The following is a 19,064-nucleotide window of genomic DNA, read 5'->3' as shown; positions in this document are numbered from 1 at the left end:
ATAACGCACCCGTTTAGCATGGAGAGAGATCTGATCTGCCAATCCGGACCTTTGCATCATGTCTAAAAGACTAACACTAAGGACTCTTCAAGTAGCCTGCGTAGCTCTGTAGGAAACCATAGAGAGAAAATGAAGCAAATCAAAGGGACCAATACGTAGATATCCCCATGAATCCATCACAGCTAATATGATGATGCTCTCTGTGCGCGGCTGCACGGCTGCTTGTCCTGGGGAGGGGGGAGGGGGGCGGTAGGGGCATGCTGCTTGTGGAGGTATGTTGAATGTCGGGGATCTGGGGGGGGGGGGGGGGGTGTTGGGAAAAGCATGCGTCCGTCGCATGCTCTGTTGCATGGCTTGTTGCTATGGACACCTGGAGGCTGTGGGTGTTGGCTGCGACGACTGTTGCCACACACGCTTTCGGGCATGACACACACGCACACACACACACACACTAACATCGTGTCACACGTGCTTGCCCGTCCTACGTGAGTACCCAACGCTCATGTTCAGAGGTCAAACCAATCGATGACCGACTAATAGATGTGAAAAAACAACCCTGGGTTGTTTTTTTTTTATCTAGCAGTTCATCCATTGGTTTGACCTGTTTAGAAATAAATCAATCAAAAACATGTAGCGAACCTCCATACAGGTAGGGGGAGCTCTATAGCAGATGCCTTGATAAAACCCACTAGTCTCCTGATTAAGAGTAATACAACTACACTAGTGATACTACTGTTTGCTATGTCTTGCAGTCTATTCCAGTATATTCTCTTGATATACTGTGTGTTAGTGGGAGGGTACAGGGGGTTGTATGTGTACATGTGTGTACATTTGTGTGTAATAAGATGCGTGAATGCGTACCGTTGCATTCACACATTATTAGGGAACATGGGCATAGGTTGGGTCAGTTGGTCGTCGGCCATTGCGGTGCCGTGTGGCTCTTGGCTCTCGCAGTCGCTCATTCTGTAGCAGACGGCCCATTGGATAAATGTGTAGTTATTTGAGTATCACTTGCCAATCAGGAGACAATCAGGAAGTACTTTTCCACTGTTTCCTTTGGAAAAGGCAGTTTCACAGTTTGGAAATCATACTGTGGTTACTACATATGACAAAGTCCTTTAGCACACACAGACACAACATAGACCTACAAGGGACCTCTGACAATCAAGATACTGCAAGTGGGGTTGGGTTCAATTCCATTTAGATTCAGTCACTTCGGGAGATGAATTGAAATCAACTTTTTTTTTCTATGAGGATTTCTTTCAATTCATGAATTGGATTTCAATTCCCTCTATGAACTGTGAGGTGAAACTGAATTGCACCAAATTTCTGTGTCTTCAGAATCAGACAGACAGAGTCGAACATAATCCTGGATAAAAAACAAGTAGATAAGATTACAGACACTGAAACCTAACCTTTTTAGGCTGTTGCCCTATCGAGCTCCCTCAATCCTTGGCCCCTCCCTTTTCCCCTTACCTGGAGGTTCAGACCACACCCCCTACCACGGACACGCTCTCTTTTCTCAACCTCTCCACCTGATTGGCTCTCCACAGAGGCTGCTGCGCATGGACTTGCCGGTTGCTGAGGACAACTCAGTGCATTTCAACTCCACCCTCATGGCTCTGATTCGGACAGCGCTCGATATCAAGATTGCCAAGGGTACGACCTTCTCTCCTCCTTTTCTGTCTCTCTTTATCTACTAAACCTTTTCAGCTGTACTTTTTCACTATTTTTGCCATTCTGATCTGTTGTTTCCTACCTTTTCCCTTTCTACTCTTTCTTTCTTGCTTTCTTTCTTTCTTTCTTGCTTTCTTTCTTTCTTTCTTTCTTTCTTTCTTTCTTTCTTTCTTGCTTGCTTTCTTGCTTTCTTGCTTTTATTCTTCCTCTCTCTGTTTCTCTTTTTCTGTCTGTCTGTCTTTCTTTCTTTCTTTCGTTCTATCTATTTCTTTCTTTCTCCCTTTCTTTTCTTCCTACCATAGGTATGGTATCAGTCCTGTCCTTCCAGATAGTGGTGATATACCAAACATTTATAAATGCTCAGGAAGTTGTGGATTAATCCAAATCTTTTTTGTTTGTGTGAATGTGTACATGTGTGGCTGGATAACTTGTTTTTTTGCATGCATATTTGTGTGCGTGTGTGTGTGTGCGTGTGTGCGTGTGTGTGTGCGTGTGTGTGTGGGCTTGCTCTGCTGCCTGCGTTTGCTTACGTGTGTTTGCCCTTGCGTATGTTCTTTCGTACGTGCGTGTGTTTGCTCTTGTGTGTGTTTGCTGTCCTGCGTACCTGCGTGTGCGTATGCCCACGTGTGTGTGTGTGTGTGTCTTGACGTGTGTGTTGGGTAACACAGGAGGAGCTGACAAACATCAGATGGACGCTGAGCTAAGGAAAGAAATGATGGCCATTTGGCCCAACCTCTCTCAGAAGAACCTAGACCTGCTGGTCACACCACACAAGTGTAAGTTACACCACGAAACGTAAAACACACACTACGATGTGTGTGCGTGTGTAAGTGTGTCCGAAGATCACCAATTCACCAAGAGGACAGCTTCTACTAAACGTAGTCTCACTCACTGCTTCGCCCCCCTGATCAGGACCACCACGGACCTTCTCCCTACTTATAACACACTCATTTTCATACACACAACCCCTCCCGCCTACACACACACACACACACACACACACACACACACACACACACACACACACACACACACACACACGTACAATCATAACTCCCTCTGTACATCCTCACCTCTCCCTACTTACAGTTCTTAGAAAACGTAAACACACTCACACAATCCCTTCTGTACCCCCACTCAATCAGTTCCTGCATCAGGGGGTGCCTGCTATAGACCCTAACCCTCTATAGAAGTCTTTTCACTACAGGGAGTATGGGCCTCAACATAGGCTTAGTGAGAGTCATGTTATAGTAGTACAAGTATAGACCTATAGTAATAGTAGTAGTAGTAGTGGTAGTGGTAGTGGTAGTGGTAGTAGTAGTATAGTAGTAGTGGTAGTGGTAGTAGCAGTAGTAGTAGTAGTGGTAGTGGTAGTGGTAGTGGTAGTGGTAGTATAGTAGTAGTGGTAGTGGTAGTAGCAGTAGTAGTAGTAGTGGTAGTGGCAGTAGCAGTAGTAGTAGTAGTATAGTAGTAGTGGTAGTGGTAGTATAGTAGTAGTGGTAGTGGTAGTAGCAGTAGTAGTAGTAGTGGTAGTGGCAGTAGCAGTAGTAGTAGTAGTATAGTAGTAGTGGTAGTGGTAGTATAGTAGTAGTGGTAGTGGTAGTAGCAGTAGTAGTAGTAGTGGTAGTGGTAGTGGCAGTAGCAGCAGTAGTAGTAGTATAGTAGTAGTGGTAGTGGTAGTGGCAGTAGCAGTAGTAGTAGTATAGTAGTAGTAGTAGTGGTAGTGGCAGTAGCAGTAGCAGTAGTAGTATAGTAGTAGTGGTAGTGGTAGTAGCAGTAGCAGTAGCAGTAGTAGTAGTAAAGTAATAGTAGTAGTGTAGTAGTAGTATAGTAACAGTGTTGTTATTATAATAATAAGGAAGAGATCAAATGTTCTACACACAGTGTAGTGTAGCACGCTGCCTTGGTGTTAAATATAACTTCAATTTATTAATTTAAAGTTATACTTCACTGAAAGTAGAGCAGCATGCAATGTTGAGAAAGTACTTCATAGTATTGCACTATACAATTACTATTATTCTAAAGTATTATTATACTTTTTAATAAGTTGATATGCTGGGGGACCTCGAGCCATTTCTCTGGGAATAGATCATCATTTATTTTTCAGAGTAAAGAGGTGGGTTTTAGTGTCAAACAAAGCTCCATGGTTTTCCTCATGTCAGATGTTATCTGGATCATCCAAACTCTGGGTGCCAATCTAGAGTTTCTGGAGAAAGAAATGGAGCTCCTGTTTCTGAAGGCGTAGGATTGGCGTGAAGTGATGATCTATGGTCAATGTGAAATGACGATATAGTCCTCTATAGAAACCGTTGAAGCACTATGCCTGTTCAAATTAAAGTGAAAGAGAACATTTCAGTTAACGACAGAAAAGAACTGATTGTGAAAAGACTATCAGCTCTGTTGTATACTGTACAGTGTTGTATATGTGTTGTATTTGGTTGTACCTGTACTTGTATCTGTAGGCAAATCTCAAATGACACCATTACCATATTCCCTGTATAGTACATAGCATTGTGTATATTATTGTATATATATACTGCTATTAATAGTGCATATATAATGCATATATTCCATTTAGAGGGGATAAAATATAGTATAGTGCACTACTTTCAACCACTACCTTATGGGTAATAAGTGGTGTATTTCTGTGTACATGGTGTCATTTGATGCAGTCACCATGTGTTATGTATGTAGGGTGAATCTAAAAAGTGTTTCCTTCGTTCCTTTCATCCTTGATTCCTGAGTCAGTGAATCATTGGCTCTTTGTCAAAACATATTGGAAGAGAAGGTCTGAGGGGTGGAACCTCGGATTTTTCCCCTTAATGCTATTTTTTTAAAGGAGGAAGACGAATCAAGGACTTTAAGACTTACCCTACAGTCGCGGCCACTGAAATGTTTGTTTTCTAAAAACCAAACCTACCGTTAGGAGGAATAGAGTGAAGTGTTGTCCACACGTTGGCAGCAATTGTTCTACCAATACAGTAACACGACCTAACTTTTTAGTGCCCGCAACTGCCTGTATGTGTGTGTGGTGTCGTAGCATGGTCGGTCCCCCACTCCCATCCCCCTCTCTCTCGTCTCACGGCTCAGGGTCCCATCCACATTGTGGTCTAATCGAGGCAGGGTAACTTGTCCCTCTCTCAGCAGCCACAGACCTGACGGTGGGGAAGATCTACGCTGCCATGATGATCATGGAGTATTACAGACAGAGCAAGGCCAAGAAGCTCCAGGCCCTACGCGAGGAGCAGGTACCCACTAGACCCAGGCCCACCCCTGTGACCTCCAAAATACACCCCAGAACCGACTCTTCCTTCCCCCTTAGATCCCCTTTCCAAACCTGTCCAGCTCCCCATACCCTCTCTTGCCTCCAGACACCCATGCTCCCACACCCCAGTGAAGCCCAAATCATCCAACCCCCTCAGCTCCTCCTTCCGTTAGCTCCTCAACTCTTCCTCCCGCCTTTACCCACCATACAGAACCCCCATGGCTGCTATTTTTGGTCCTTCAAACCCCAGCACCCCCTTTCTACTTCCTGCCCCCATAGCCCCCCTTTCCAGACCTCCATAGCCTCCCTTCCCTCCAGAAACCATCCTCATGACCCTAATCCCACTTCTTCGCTAGACCCCGTTTCCTGGCCCCCTTGCACCCTTTCCAGGACCTCCATCGCTGCCCTCCTTGGTCCGTCAACCCCCTAAGCCCTTTATTTCCCCCTTGCCCCCCCGCTCGTCCTCCCACATCTACCTCCTCCGCCTTGGAACCCTCCCGATGAGCGCTGCCTGGTCCTGGGTTACCCCTGTAGCATGCTAACTCCAGTTACCTCTCTCTCTCTCTCTCTCTCTCTACTCCGGCACCAGGCTGTTTCTGCCTGTTTCCCAGTTAGCATGATGGATGGCTATCGTAGGCTGAGGACGGCCTGGCTCTTCCACTCGCTACCTCTTTAGCTTTACTCTACCATTACTATACCCCCCTCCTACCCATTACTATACCCCCCTCCTACCCATTACTTTACCCCCATCATAACCACCACTTGTATATTTACTTAAAGGGGCAATCTGCCGTTCAAACAATACAACTCAGTCGCAGATTGCCCCTTGAAGTACTTCTTTGAACTCCTCCCCTTTTTAAGCATGGGGGGGATGAATGGTATAGTGGTGAGGAGAAGGGGGAGACGTTTTAAACTGTCAAATTGCAATTGTTTTGTTTTGAAAATGATATGAATAACAATGATACAACATGGCCAATGTACGTGTGCACTCCTGTTGTCTATGAATGCTGTGTAAATGCACTACCTCTTAATGTGATATGCCCTGTTTCTCTAACACCTTGTCCCCATTCCCCGGGATACCCCGTTGCTCCTGTGCTGCAGTCCACAGCTTCTAATGGCTTTTATCTGCCTGTGGAGGCTAAAGTTAAATTAATGGTTCAGCCCAAAATCAAAGTTGCTTAGATGTTTTCTTGGATGTTTTAAGAAACAGAATTGGCACCCATCTTATTCTATCCAAGATCAAGTCCATGATGCGGGGTTAGGGCTCTGTGGGTATTCAGTAGGGGCGCTTTTCAGACATGAGATAAGTTGACTTAACATGGACTTAGGTAACAAATGTTGACTTATGTCCATGTTTTATTGACTTAAGTCCATGTTAAGTCTACTTATCTCAAGTCTCAATCGGGCCCTAGGTGAATGGAGTGTATGATATTTTAGACCCCGTCTATGAGTTGGTATGATCCTCCTGAATGCTGTCACCTCATTGGTTGCACTGACTGTCCAGTTCCATACAGGCTCCTCCTTCTCAACATCACCAGCTGGCCCGTGGTGCACAATGACAAACTATGTCTTTCTGTCTATCCCTCCTTCCCTTCTTCCCACTTTCATTTCTCAGTTGTACTCTTTCCCTCCTTCCCTTCTTCCTGCTTTCATTTCTCAGTTGTACTCTTTCCCTCCTTCCCTTCTTCCTGCTTTCATTTCTCAGTTGTACTCTTTCCCTCCTTCCCTTCTTCCTGCTTTCATTTCTCAGTTGTACTCTTTCCCTCCTTCCCTTCTTCCTGCTTTCATTTCTCAGTTGTACTCTTTCCCTCCTTCCCTTCTTCCCGCTTTCATTTCTCAGTTGTACTCTTTCCCTCCTTCCCTTCTTCCCGCTTTCATTTCTCAGTTGTACTCTTTCCCTACTTCCCTTCTTCCCGCTTTCATTTCTCAGTTATACTCTTTCCCTCCTTCCCTTCTTCCCGCTTTCATTTCTCAGTTGTACTCTTTCCCTCCTTACTTCCTTTCTTTATGTCCATCCTTCCTGTCATCTCTCCTTATTCCCTCCTTCAATCTGTTGCACCTTCCTGTCATCTCTCCTTATTCCCTCCTTCAATCTGTTGCACCTTCCTGTCATCTCTCCTTATTCCCTCCTTTAATCTGTTGCACCTTCCTGTCATCTCTCCTTATTCCCTCCTTCAATCTGTTGCACCTTCCTGTCATCTCTCCTTACAATCTTTCCCACCTTCTTTCCTTAACTCTGTCTTCCCTTTCCTCCTTCCTTCCCTCCTTCCCTCCTCCCTACAACTGTTATACTACCTTTCATTATGTCTTAATCTATTCTCCAATTTATATAGTTTATTATTTATATATGTGTGTATATATATATATATATATATATATATATATATATATACAATCTTTCCTATTGTCTTTTCTACCACTGTTTCACTGCCTGTCTTTTCACTGTTGTAATCTGTCTTTCTACCACGGTTTACCATGTCTCTCTGTGCCCCAGGTCTGTACCTTTCTATACATTTAGTTATGTATCACTCACTATCTATGTCACTCCTCTATCACTCTTTTGCATATTCCCTCCTTCTCCCTCCATCTTTCTCTCCATGTCTATCTGTCTGTCCATCCATCCCCTCGTCCCTCTGACTCGATTTGTTCTTCCAGGAGGGGGGCGGGACCTTGACTTCTCAAAACCCTCCCTGATTGGTCAATCTAGGTTGACTGTCATCAGGCCTGTCTAACCAGAACCCTTCTCCCCTCTCTGTGTGCTCCTGTCTGTGTATTCCGTCATCTCTGGTTGGTTGTTTGGATGTTGAGCTGAGGTTCCTGATGTAACCATTGGACGCTCATGTAACAAAACCGTCTCTGTGAATCTTCAGTGGTATTCATGAATGTGCTTTCTAGGGAAAATAGTGCACTAGTTTTGTACCTCGCCCTCCATATCCCATTTCACTTGTTAGTATATTAAAACACATTTTCCCAGAAGGACTCAGTGTTAGCGGGCACGCTACAACCCGGGTTCACACCCATTCATTTAGCCGTTAACATTTTAACTTTTGGTTTGGATGAACATGACGGCATCTGTAGTCATGTAGCCATCGACACCACCACAGACCAGCCAATGGAAGACCTCCCTGCTCCCGCCACACTCCATATATGGGCGAAACAACAGAAAGGACTGCTGAGGCGCTGTTTTGATGGAGGAAGTAGAATTATCCTCCAGAGCCATATACAGTGCCTTCAGAAAGTATTCAAACCCCTTGACTTATTCCCCATTTTTGTTGTGTTACAGCCTGAATTCTAAATTGATTAAGTATATATTTTTTTCTACCCCATAATGACACATGAAAACGTGTTTTTAGAAATGTTTGCAAATGTATTAACATTTTAATATTGAAATATCTCATTTACATAAGTATTCACACCCCTGAGTCAATACATGTTAGAATCACCTTTGGCAGCGATTACAGCTGTGAGTCTTTCTGGTAAGTCTCTAAGAGCTTTAAGCTTTGTCAAGTTGGTTGTTGATCATTGCTAGACAGACAAGTCTCAAGTCTTGCCGAAGGTTTTCAAGCCGCATTAGGTCAAAAACTGTAACTAGGCCACTCAGGAACATTCAACGTGGTCTTGGTAAGCAACTCCAGTGTATATTTGGCTTTGTGTTTTAGGTTATTGTCCTGCTGAAAGGTGAATTTGTCTCTCAATATCTGTTGGAAAGCAGACTGAACCAGGTTTTCCTCTAGGATTTTGCCTGTGCTTAGCTTTATTCCGGTAATTTGTATCCTAAAAAACTCCCTTTTCCTTGCCTATGACAAGCATACCCATAACATGATGCAGCGACCACCGTACTTGAAAATATGAAGAGTGGTACTCAGTGATGTGTTGTGTTGGATTTGCCCTAAATATAACACTTTATATTCAGGATATAAAGTTAATTTCTTTGCCATATTTTTTGCAGTTTTACTTTAGTGCCTTATTGCAAACAGGATGCATGTTTTGGAATATGTTGTATTCTGTACAGGCTTCCTTCTTTTCACTCTGTCATTTAGGTTAGTGTTGTGAAGTAACTACAATGCTGTGGATCCATCCTCAGTTTTCTCCTATCACAGCCATTAAACTCTGTGAGTAGTGGTTCACAGTCAAGGTGTGAATACTTTCTGTAACTGTTTTAAAGTCACCATTGGCCTCATGGTGAAATACCTGAGCAGTTTCTTTCCTCTCCGGCAACTGAGTTAGGAAGGACGCCTGTATCTTTGTAGTGACTGGGTGTATAGATACACCATCTGAAGTGTAATTAATAACTTCACCATGCTCAAAGGGATACATGTTTACCCATCTACCAATAGGTGTCCTTCTTTGCGAGGCATTGGAAAACCTCCCTGGTCTTTGTGGTTGAATCTGTGTTGAAATTCATTGCTCGACTGAGGGACCTTCCAGATAATTGTATGTGTGGTGTACAGAGATGAGATAGTCATTCAAAAATCATGTTAAATCATGTTAAACACTATTATTGCACGCAGAGTGAGTCCATTAAACGTATTATGTGACTTCTGAATCACATTTTGACTCCTGAACTTATTTAGGTTTGCCATACCAAAGGGACTGAATACTTATTGACTCAAAAGATTCCAGCTTTTCATTTTGTATTCATTTATGAAAGTTTCAAAAAACATCATTCCACTTTGACATTATGGGGTATTGTGTGTAGGACACAACATCTCAATGTAATCTATTTTAAATGCAGGCTGTAACATAACAAAATGTGGGAAAAGTCAAGAGGTATGAATACTTTCTGAAAGCACTGTGTGTATATATCAGGGTTGGGGTCAATTCCATTTCAATTGCAGTCAATTCAGGAAGTACAGTGAAATCCCAATTCTCTTCAATGTTTTTCAATGAGGAAAATGTGGAATTGGAACTTTATGAATTGATTGAAATGGAATTGACCCTAACCCTGGCATATATACATTTATAAACTGGGTGGTTCAAGCCCTGAATGCTGATTGTCTGACAGCCGTGGTATATCAGACCGTATACCACGGGTATGACAAAACATTTATTTTTTCTGCTCTAATTACTTTGATAACCAGTTTATAATAGCAATAAGGCTCTTCTGGGGTTTTTGATATATGGCCAATATACCACAGCTTATATACCACAGCCTTATTGCTTAAGTATATGGCTCTGGTTGCTACTAAGCACTGACTGACACAGGATCAGATCAGGTCTTAATTCTCCTAATGGTGAAGGTTATCAGATGGTTATGGTAATCTGATCCTAGATCTGTGGTTAAAGCAGGGCTGGGCAATTCTAGCTCTGGAGGGACAAAGTATTTGTTTCAGTCAAATAATCAGCGAGTCCTCAGTTAAGACACCAATTAATTAATAACCAACTAGAAAGGGTCATTTTTCAAGAAAAATTGTGTGACTTGCTTCAGCTGTCCAGAATAATTTTTATGTTGGTGGAAGAAGTTTAAATTGTTAGTGGCTAGTATTGAAAAACTGAAGCTTGTTTAATGGTGACTATTATATATACTTAGTGCTGGGCTGGAACAAAAGCCTGCCCCTCCGCCCTTCTCCAGAGCTTCAATATCCCACTCTAGGCAACTTCTAACCTCTAAACCATTACTTTGCCCAATTGTGCCACCTGGTGGGAGCATGCTGCGGTGCATCCTCTCCTTTCCTCTGTGTGTGTGTGTGTGTCCCTGCCTGAGTGTGTCTGATGCCAGCCCGAGGCCATGTTGTATCTCACACAGAACCGAACACCGTTAATGTTTCAGCGCATGGAGCCGCCCTCCCCCGGGGGAGGAGAAGGGGGAGGAGGGGGAGGCCCCGACGGGACGGGAGGAGGGATGCCAGGGGCCAACGGCCTCCCCGCCACCCAGCATGACCCCAACAGCATGTGAGTAGTAGTGATGGGTTATACATATGCGTACATGATATGTACATATACACACATAAATACATACATACATAAGCATGCCAACACTCACAGTATGCATACTGTAGATACACACACACACACACACACACACACACACACACACATACAGTGCCTTGCGAAAGTATTCAGCCCCCTTGAACTTTGCGACCTTTTGCCACATTTCAGGCTTCAAACATAAAGATATAAAACTGTATTTTTTGTGAAGAATCAACAACAAGTGGGACACAATCATGAAGTGGAACGACATTTATTGGATATTTCAAACTTTTTTAACAAATCAAAAACTGAAAAATTGGGCGTGCAAAATTATTCAGCCCCTTTACTTTCAGTGCAGCAAACTCTCTCCAGAAATTCAGTGAGGATCTCTGAATGATCCAATGTTGACCTAAATGACTAATGATGATAAATACAATCCACCTGTGTGTAATCAAGTCTCCGTATAAATGCACCTGCACTGTGATAGTCTCAGAGGTCCGTTAAAAGTGCAGAGAGCATCATGAAGAACAAGGAACACACCAGGCAGGTCCGAGATACTGTTGTGAAGAAGTTTAAAGCCGGATTTGGATACAAAAAGATTTCCCAAGCTTTAAACATCCCAAGGAGCACTGTGCAAGCGATAATATTGAAATGGAAGGAGTATCAGACCACTGCAAATCTACCAAGACCTGGCCGTCCCTCTAAACTTTCAGCTCATACAAGGAGAAGACTGATCAGAGATGCAGCCAAGAGGCCCATGATCACTCTGGATGAACTGCAGAGATCTATAGCTGAGGTGGGAGACTCTGTCCATAGGACAACAATCAGTCAGTCGTATATTGCACAAATCTGGCCTTTATGGAAGAGTGGCAAGAAGAAAGACATTTCTTAAAGATATAAAAAGTGTTGTTTAAAGTCTGCCACAAGCCACCTGGGAGACACACCAAACATGTGGAAGAAGGTGCTCTGGTCAGATGAAACCAAAATTGAACTTTTTGGCAACAATGCAAAACGTTATGTTTGGAGTAAAAGCAACACAGCTGAACACACCATCCCCACTGTCAAACATGGTGGTGGCAGCATCATGGTTTGGGCCTGCTTTTCTTCAGCAGGGACAGTGAAGATGGTTAAAATTGATGGGAAGATGGATGGAGCCAAATACAGGACCATTTTGGAAGAAAACCTGATGGAGTCTGCAAAAGACCTGAGACTGGGACGGAGATTTGTCTTCCAACAAGACAATGATCCAAAACATAGAGCAAAATCTACAATGGAATGGTTCAAAAATAAACATATCCAGGTGTTAGAATGGCCAAGTCAAAGTCCAGACCTGAATCCAATCGAGAATCTGTGGAAAGAACTGAAAACTGCTGTTCACAAATGCTCTCCATCCAACCTCACTGAGCTCGAGCTGTTTTGCAAGGAGGAATGGGAAAAAATTTCAGTCTCTCGATGTGCAAAACTGATAGAGACATACCCCAAGCGACTTACAGCTGTAATCGCAGCAAAAGGTGGCGCTACAAAGTATTAACTTAAGGGGGCTGAATAATTTTGCACGCCCAATTTTTCAGTTTTTGATTTGTTAAAAAAGTTTGAAATATCCAATAAATGTCGTTCCACTTTATGATTGTGTCCCACTTGTTGTTGATTCTTCACAAAAATAAAAAGTTTTATATCTTTATGTTTGAAGCCTGAAATGTGGCAAAAGGTCGCAAAGTTCAAGGGGGCCGAATACTTTCGCAAGGCACTGTACATGCATACAGTAGAATACATATACTCATACTCACATATGCAGGTATGGAGGCAGGTAGCCTCGAGGTTAGAGCACTGTGCCAGCAACCAAAAGACTGCTGGTTCGGATACTGGAGCCGACAAGGTGAGAGAAGAAAGTGTGACTTGAGCAAGGCATTTACCCCTAATTCCTCCAGGAGCGCTGTACAATGACGACCCTGGCCGTGACCCCACTCCCTGCGGGTGTCTCAGGGGGAGTTGGGATAAGTAACAAACAAAAACACTTATATCTAACAGGACAAATATAAGCACACACCCCCCCCCCCCCCCCCCCCCTATTATTACAAGCATACAACCTGCACATACAAACACTTTGTACATGTCTCTCACGGGGTCTGTTTCTTCTGTTTCTACACGGTTTGGCCTTTTTAGCTGCTGCGTTCCCCAATGACTCTCTCTGTCTTCCTGTGTGTCTCTGTCTTCTGTCTCCTTCTCTGTGTGTCTCTGTCTCTCTGTCTTCCTTCTCTGTGTGTCTCTGTCTCTCTGTCTTCCTTCTCTGTGTGTCTCTGTCTTCTGTCTCCTTCTCTGTGTGTCTCTGTCTCTCTGTCTTCCTTCTCTGTGTGTCTCTGTTTCTTTGTCTTCCTTCTCTGTGTGTCTCTCTGTCTTCTGTCTCCTTCTCTCTGTCTCTCTGTCTTCCGTCTCTGTGTGTCTCTGTCTCTTTGTCTTCCTTCTCTGTGTGTCTCTCTGTCTTCTGTCTCCTTCTCTGTGTGTCTCTCTATCTTCTTCTCTGTGTGTCTCTCTGTCTTCCTTCTCTGTGTGTCTCTCTGTCTTCCTTCTCTGTGTGTCTCTCTGTCTTCCTTCTCTGTGTGTCTCTCTGTCTTCCTTCTCTGCGTGTCTCTCTGTCTCATTCTTTGTGTGTCTCTCTGTCTTCCTTCTCTGTGTGTCTCTGTGTCTTCTGTCTCCTTCTCTGTGTGTCTCTCTGTCTTCCTTCTCTGTGTGTCTCTCTGTCTCATTCTCTGTGTGTCTCTCTGTCTTCCTTCTCTGTGTGTCTCTCTGTCTTCCTTCTTTGTGTGTCTCTGTGTCTTCTGTCTCCTTCTCTGTGTGTCTCTCTGTCTTCCTTCGCTGTGTGTCTCTCTGTCTTCTGTCTCCTTCTCTGTGTGTCTCTCTGTCTCCTGTCTCCTTCTCTGTGTGTCTCTCTGTCTTCTGTCTCCTTCTCTGTGTGTCTCTCTGTCTTCCTTCTCTGTGTGTCTCTCTGTCTTCCTTCTCTGTGTGTCTCTCTGTCTTCTTTCTCTGCGTGTCTCTCTGTCTCATTCTTTGTGTGTCTCTCTGTCTTCCTTCTCTGTGTGTCTCTGTGTCTTCTGTCTCCTTCTCTGTGTGTCTCTCTGTCTTCCTTCTCTGTGTGTCTCTCTGTCTCATTCTCTGTGTGTCTCTCTGTCTTCCTTCTCTGTGTGTCTCTCTGTCTTCCTTCTTTGTGTGTCTCTGTGTCTTCTGTCTCCTTCTCTGTGTGTCTCTCTGTCTTCCTTCGCTGTGTGTCTCTCTGTCTTCTGTCTCCTTCTCTGTGTGTCTCTCTGTCTTCTGTCTCCTTCTCTGTGTGTCTCTGTCTTCTGTCTCCTTCTCTGTGTGTCTCTCTGTCTCCTCTGTGTGTCTCTCTGTCTTCCTTCTTTGTGTGTCTCTGTGTATTCTGTCTCCTTCTCTGTGTGTCTCTCTATCTTCCTTCTCTGTGTGTCTCTCTGTCTCATTCTCTGTGTGTCTCTCTGTCTTCCTTCTCTGTGTGTCTCTGTCTTCTGTCTCCTTCTCTGTGTGTCTCTCTGTCTTCTGTCTCCTTCTCTGTGTGTCTCTCTGTCTTCTGTCTCCTTCTCTGTGTGTCTCTCTGTCTCCTCTGTGTGTCTCTCTGTCTTCCTTCTTTGTGTGTCTCTGTGTCTTCTGTCTCCTTCTCTGTGTGTCTCTCTGTCTTCCTTCGCTGTGTGTCTCTCTGTCTTCTGTCTCCTTCTCTGTGTGTCTCTCTGTCTTCTGTCTCCTTCTCTGTGTGTCTCTCTGTCTCCTCTGTGTGTATCTCTGTCTTCCTTCTTTGTGTGTCTCTGTGTCTTCTGTCTCCTTCTCTGTGTGTCTCTCTGTCTTCTTCTCTGTGTGTCTCTCTGTCTTCCTTCTCTGTGTGTCTCTCTGTCTTCCTTCTCTGTGTGTCTCTCTGTCTTCCTTCTCTGTGTGTCTCTCTGTCTTCCTTCTCTGCGTGTCTCTCTGTCTCATTCTTTGTGTGTCTCTCTGTCTTCCTTCTCTGTGTGTCTCTGTGTCTTCTGTCTCCTTCTCTGTGTGTCTCTCTGTCTTCCTTCTCTGTGTGTCTCTCTGTCTCATTCTCTGTGTGTCTCTCTGTCTTCCTTCTCTGTGTGTCTCTCTGTCTTCCTTCTTTGTGTGTCTCTGTGTCTTCTGTCTCCTTCTCTGTGTGTCTCTCTGTCTTCCTTCGCTGTGTGTCTCTCTGTCTTCTGTCTCCTTCTCTGTGTGTCTCTCTGTCTTCTGTCTCCTTCTCTGTGTGTCTCTCTGTCTTCTGTCTCCTTCTCTGTGTGTCTCTCTGTCTTCCTTCTCTGTGTGTCTCTGTGTCTTCTGTCTCCTTCTCTGTGTGTCTCTCTGTCTTCCTTCTCTGTGTGTCTCTCTGTCTCATTCTCTGTGTGTCTCTCTGTCTTCCTTCTCTGTGTGTCTCTCTGTCTTCCTTCTTTGTGTGTCTCTGTGTCTTCTGTCTCCTTCTCTGTGTGTCTCTCTGTCTTCCTTCTCTGTGTGTCTCTCTGTCTTCCTTCTTTGTGTGTCTCTGTGTCTTCTGTCTCCTTCTCTGTGTGTCTCTCTGTCTTCCTTCGCTGTGTGTCTCTCTGTCTTCTGTCTCCTTCTCTGTGTGTCTCTCTGTCTTCTGTCTCCTTCTCTGTGTGTCTCTCTGTCTTCTGTCTCCTTCTCTGTGTGTCTCTCTGTCTCCTCTGTGTGTCTCTCTGTCTTCCTTCTTTGTGTGTCTCTGTGTATTCTGTCTCCTTCTCTGTGTGTCTCTCTATCTTCCTTCTCTGTGTGTCTCTCTGTCTCATTCTCTGTGTGTCTCTCTGTCTTCCTTCTCTGTGTGTCTCTGTCTTCTGTCTCCTTCTCTGTGTGTCTCTCTGTCTTCTGTCTCCTTCTCTGTGTGTCTCTCTGTCTTCTGTCTCCTTCTCTGTGTGTCTCTCTGTCTCCTCTGTGTGTCTCTCTGTCTTCCTTCTTTGTGTGTCTCTGTGTCTTCTGTCTCCTTCTCTGTGTGTCTCTCTGTCTTCCTTCGCTGTGTGTCTCTCTGTCTTCTGTCTCCTTCTCTGTGTGTCTCTCTGTCTTCTGTCTCCTTCTCTGTGTGTCTCTCTGTCTCCTCTGTGTGTCTCTCTGTCTTCCTTCTTTGTGTGTCTCTGTGTCTTCTGTCTCCTTCTCTGTGTGTCTCTCTGTCTTCCTTCGCTGTGTGTCTCTCTGTCTTCTGTCTTCCTTCTCTGTGTGTCTCTGTGTCTTCTGTCTCCTTCTCTGTGTGTCTCTCTGTCTTCCTTCTCTGTGTGTCTCTCTGTCTCATTCTCTGTGTGTCTCTCTGTCTTCCTTCTCTGTGTGTCTCTCTGTCTTCTGTCTCCTTCTCTGTGTGTCTCTCTGTCTCCTCTGTGTGTCTCTCTGTCTTCCTTCTTTGTGTGTCTCTGTGTCTTCTGTCTCCTTCTCTGTGTGTCTCTCTGTCTTCCTTCGCTGTGTGTCTCTCTGTCTTCTGTCTCCTTCTCTGTGTGTCTCTCTGTCTTCTGTCTCCTTCTCTGTGTGTCTCTCTGTCTCCTCTGTGTGTCTCTCTGTCTTCCTTCTTTGTGTGTCTCTGTGTCTTCTGTCTCCTTCTCTGTGTGTCTCTCTGTCTTCCTTCGCTGTGTGTCTCTCTGTCTTCTGTCTTCCTTCTCTGTGTGTCTCTGTGTCTTCTGTCTCCTTCTCTGTGTGTCTCTCTGTCTTCCTTCTCTGTGTGTCTCTCTGTCTCATTCTCTGTGTGTCTCTCTGTCTTCCTTCTCTGTGTGTCTCTGTCTTCTGTCTCCTTCTCTGTGTGTCTCTCTGTCTTCTGTCTCCTTCTCTGTGTGTCTCTCTGTCTTCTGTCTCCTTCTCTGTGTGTCTCTCTGTCTCCTCTGTGTGTCTCTCTGTCTTCCTTCTTTGTGTGTCTCTGTGTCTTCTGTCTCCTTCTCTGTGTGTCTCTCTGTCTTCCTTCGCTGTGTGTCTCTCTGTCTTCTGTCTTCCTTCTCTGTGTGTCTCTGTGTCTTCTGTCTCCTTCTCTGTGTGTCTCTCTGTCTTCCTTCTCTGTGTGTCTCTCTGTCTCATTCTCTGTGTGTCTCTCTGTCTTCCTTCTCTGTGTGTCTCTGTCTTCTGTCTCCTTCTCTGTGTGTGTCTCTGTCTTCTGTCTCCTTCTCTGTGTGTCTCTCTGTCTTCTGTCTCCTTCTCTGTGTGTCTCTCTGTCTTCTGTCTCCTTCTCTGTGTGTCTCTCTGTCTCCTCTGTGTGTCTCTCTGTCTTCCTTCTTTGTGTGTCTCTGTGTCTTCTGTCTCCTTCTCTGTGTGTCTCTCTGTCTTCCTTCGCTGTGTGTCTCTCTGTCTTCTGTCTCCTTCTCTGTGTGTCTCTCTGTCTTCTGTCTCCTTCTCTGTGTGTCTCTCTGTCTCCTCTGTGTGTCTCTCTGTCTTCCTTCTTTGTGTGTCTCTGTGTCTTCTGTCTCCTTCTCTGTGTGTCTCTCTGTCTTCCTTCGCTGTGTGTCTCTCTGTCTTCTGTCTTCCTTCTCTGTGTGTCTCTGTGTCTTCTGTCTCCTTCTCTGTGTGTCTCTCTGTCTTCCTTCTCTGTGTGTCTCTCTGTCTCATTCTCTGTGTGTCTCTCTGTCTCCTTCTCTGTGTGTCTCTCTGTCTCCTCTGTGTGTCTCTCTGTCTTCCTTCTTTGTGTGTCTCTGTGTCTTCTGTCTCCTTCTCTGTGTGTCTCTCTGTCTTCCTTCGCTGTGTGTCTCTCTGTCTTCTGTCTCCTTCTCTGTGTGTCTCTCTGTCTCCTCTGTGTGTCTCTCTGTCTTCCTTCCCTGTGTGTCTCTCTGTCTTCCTTATCTGTGTGTCTCTCTGTCTTCCTCCTCTGTGTGTCTCTCTGTCTCCTTCTCTGTGTGTCTCTCTGTCTTCCTTCCCTGTGTGTCTCTCTGTCTTCCTTCTCTGTGTGTCTCTCTGTCTCCTTCTCTGTGTGTCTCTCTGTCTTCCTTCCCTGTGTGTCTCTCTGTCTTCCTTATCTGTGTGTCTCTCTGTCTTCCTCCTCTGTGTGTCTCTCTGTCTTCCGTCTCTGTGTCTCTGTGTCCTTATTTCTCTGGTGCCGTCAGACTTGTGTCTGTGTGTGTTTGTATTGTATTTGTAATTATTGAAGCGATAGTGTGGTTTTATTTGAGTGTGTGTTTTAGTCTGCATGTGTGTGACTGTATCTATTCGCAAACATACATATGCATGTATACCTATGCATGTTTGCATAGGCGTGTGACTGAGTAGGTGTGTGTATTTGACGTGTGTGTGTGTGTGTGTGTTCATGAGTGTGTGCATACATATCTGGGTTTGCGTTTGTGCGTATACAGTATATAAGCCACTAACATCCTCCTCCGTGTCTGCATTTGTGCGTGTGTGTGTGTGTGTGTGTGTGTGTGTGTGTGTGTGTGTGTGTGTGTGTGTGTGTGTGTGTGTGTGTGTGCGCGAGTGTGTGTACACGAGTGTGTGTGTGTGCGAATGCTTGTGTGTGTGTGTGTGTGTGTGTGTGTGTGTGTGTGCGACTGTGTGCGAGTGTGTATGTGTGTGTGCGAGTGTGTATGTGTGTGTGTGTGCGAGTGTGTGTGTGTGCGAATGCTTGTGTGTGTGTGTGTGTGTGTGTGTGTGTGTGCGGGTGCTTGTGTGTGTGTGTGTGTGTGTGTGTGCGAGTGCTTGTGTGCATGTGAGTGTGTGTGCGTGTGTGTGAGTGTGTGTGTGTGTGTATGCGTGTGTGTGTGTGCATGTGTGTGCTTGTGTGTGTGTGTGTGTGTGTGTGTGTGTGTGTGTGTGTGTGTGTGTGTGTGTGTATGCGCGTATGTGTGTGCTTGTGTGTGTGTGTGTGTGTGTGTGTGTGTGTGTGTGTGTGTGTGTACCAGACCTCCAGAGGGTGGGATGACAGAGAGCCAGTCGTGGGTGACAGCTAAAGCTCAGGAGATGTTTAACAAGACGGGCAACTGGAGCCCAGAGAGACCCTACCCCGACCATCTCCATGACAACAGACACAACCCCCAGGTAACGCAACACAAACATATAACAAACACATGCAGGTCACCGTGGTAACGCAGTAATCGCACAAACTGGCGCCCGACTGTGATTCTATTGAGGTTTTGGGACAATACAGTGGCTGTTAGTGTATAGGCCAACAGTTGTTCCATTGTGTCCTATAGGAGTAAACATGATGATGTCATATACTCTACACTAAATGATAACTTAGTCATACAATGCAGGATTGGCG

General features: G+C 44.9%; 1 protein-coding gene across 1 annotated transcript in view; it reads left to right on the top strand.

Annotated features, from left to right (window-relative positions):
• Positions 1 to 19,064, top strand: part of LOC110487190 (voltage-dependent P/Q-type calcium channel subunit alpha-1A) — a 132,396-nt gene that overhangs the window by 90,128 nt on the left and 23,204 nt on the right. The window contains exons 39-43 of the mRNA XM_036948345.1: positions 1,554 to 1,659; positions 2,346 to 2,453; positions 4,825 to 4,925; positions 10,689 to 10,834; positions 18,706 to 18,841. Of these exons, the coding sequence (XP_036804240.1) occupies positions 1,554 to 1,659; positions 2,346 to 2,453; positions 4,825 to 4,925; positions 10,689 to 10,834; positions 18,706 to 18,841 (597 nt within the window). The remainder of the gene's footprint in view (positions 1 to 1,553; positions 1,660 to 2,345; positions 2,454 to 4,824; positions 4,926 to 10,688; positions 10,835 to 18,705; positions 18,842 to 19,064) is intronic.

The sequence above is a fragment of the Oncorhynchus mykiss genome, chromosome 17 (genome assembly GCF_013265735.2).
Source record: "Oncorhynchus mykiss isolate Arlee chromosome 17, USDA_OmykA_1.1, whole genome shotgun sequence".
NCBI lineage: Eukaryota > Metazoa > Chordata > Actinopteri > Salmoniformes > Salmonidae > Oncorhynchus > Oncorhynchus mykiss.
The sequence above is the reverse complement of the archived record's forward strand: the minus strand, read 5'-3'. Positions and strand labels throughout refer to the sequence as shown.